This window comes from Humulus lupulus, chromosome 2 (genome assembly GCF_963169125.1).
Source record: "Humulus lupulus chromosome 2, drHumLupu1.1, whole genome shotgun sequence".
NCBI lineage: Eukaryota > Viridiplantae > Streptophyta > Magnoliopsida > Rosales > Cannabaceae > Humulus > Humulus lupulus.
The window spans coordinates 256,341,242-256,342,928 of record NC_084794.1 but is presented as its reverse complement, the minus strand read 5'-3'; the positions used below and the strand labels follow the sequence as shown (position 1 = coordinate 256,342,928).

The 1,687-nt window shown below is 38.9% G+C and overlaps 1 protein-coding gene across 1 annotated transcript; it reads left to right on the top strand.

The window, feature by feature from the left end:
• Positions 1-313: 313 nt before the first annotated feature.
• LOC133815396 (uncharacterized) lies at positions 314-1,462 on the top strand. Its single transcript, XM_062248243.1, has one exon. The coding sequence runs from the start codon at positions 314-316 to the stop codon at positions 1,460-1,462; it is 1,149 nt and encodes a 382-aa protein (XP_062104227.1).
• Positions 1,463-1,687: the final 225 nt, after the last annotated feature.

Genomic DNA, 1,687 nt, shown 5'->3' with positions numbered 1-1,687 from the left:
CTGGACTAGGTCCCAAGGATTAGCCATTACTTTGTGTAGTGGTGAACCTTGTAAAAATTGCTTGGTGTGATTCTTTAACTTGCTCGTTGTTGTTCCTTTAAATCTTGCCTCACTTCTTCAATAATCTAGATTCTTAGGTAGTAAATCACCTTCATTTTGGTATCAGAGCATTTTGTAATTCTTGATTACTGTTTCCTAGGTGTTTCTGTTTGGGTGATTTGTTTGCCTTTGATTTTTTTTCGCTGATCCATCTTACCCTCTCGTAGTGTCTTCTACGAGAGCTTTGTGTGTTTCATTTGTTGTGTTGACAGTCATGGATATGTTTAGAGAAGGAGGATCTACCACCAGACCTCCCATGCTTGAAGGGGCTAATTATCCGTATTGGAAAACAAAGATGAGAGCTTATCTTAAATCTATAGACGAACGGGTTTGGATGGCTGTTTCAGAGGGTTGGACACCCCCAACTGAGATTTTTGGAGATGTTGATATTGCTAAGGCTGCAAGCAAGTGGACGACTGATGAAATTGAGAAGGCCAACTTTAACTCTAAAGCTCTCAATGCCATTTTCAATGTTGTTTCCACTAATCAGATGAAAGTGGTTGCGAATTGTGAGATTGCTAAGGAAGCATGGGATAAGTTGAAGATCAAGAATGAGGGTACTTCTGCTGTCAAGAAGTCAAGACTGAGATCCTTAGCCAGAGAATTCAAAAATCTAACCATGGATGAAGAAGATTCGATTGCTGATTTTCATGCTAAGTTGTGTGATATTTCTAATGAGTCTTATGCTCTAGGAGAGACTTACTCCAACGATAAGCTTGTAAGGAAGGTTCTTGGGTCTCTTCCAAGGAGGTTCAAATCCAAGCTCACATCTATTGAGGAAGTGCATGATGTTGAAGATATAAATCTGGATGAACTGATTGGTTCTCTACAGAATTATGAATTAACCCTCAAAAGATGGAATAAGGGAAAGAAAGTGAAAGATAAGGAAACTGAGAAGACTGGAGGTAGCTTGGCTTTTGTTTTACAAGAAACTCGTGACCAAGAAGGAGAAATGTTTCATTCTTTAACAGAAGAGAAAGTTGCTCTCCTCACTAGGAATTATGCAAAGTTCTTAAGAAAGAATATGAGGAAGAATACTTTTAACAACAAAGAGAATATCTTCAAGAAGAGCTTTCCTACTAATCAGAAAACGAGTCAGATTCAAGACAAAAAGAATAGGGGGATTCAGTGTAGAGAATGTGATGGGTTTGGTCACATACAGGCTGAATGTGCTAACACTCAAAAAAAGAAGAAGGCCTTTGTTACAACCTGGAGTGACAGTGAAGAGGAGAAAGATGGGAGTTTCAATGAGTTTTCTGATCATGAGAAAAATGTCATTGCTTTTCTGGCCAAAGAAGAGGCAGTTGAAAATGAAGCTGGGGATAATGAGAGCAGCTGCTTTGAAGCTGACAGTCTTGATTAGCAAACTGCTTATGAGCAAATGTATCAACAATGGCTGAATATGGTTCAAAAAGTTAAACTCCTTGAAGAACGAAATACTTCTCTTAACATGGCCAACTCCAAGCTTGAAGTTGAAATAAAACACCTGACCGAAGAATTAGAGAAGAAGGAAGAAAAGTTGTATGCTGTTCAAGCTGATCTCGTTCGAGCCAAACAATCTTTGGAGTCAATACCTCCAGGAACAGCT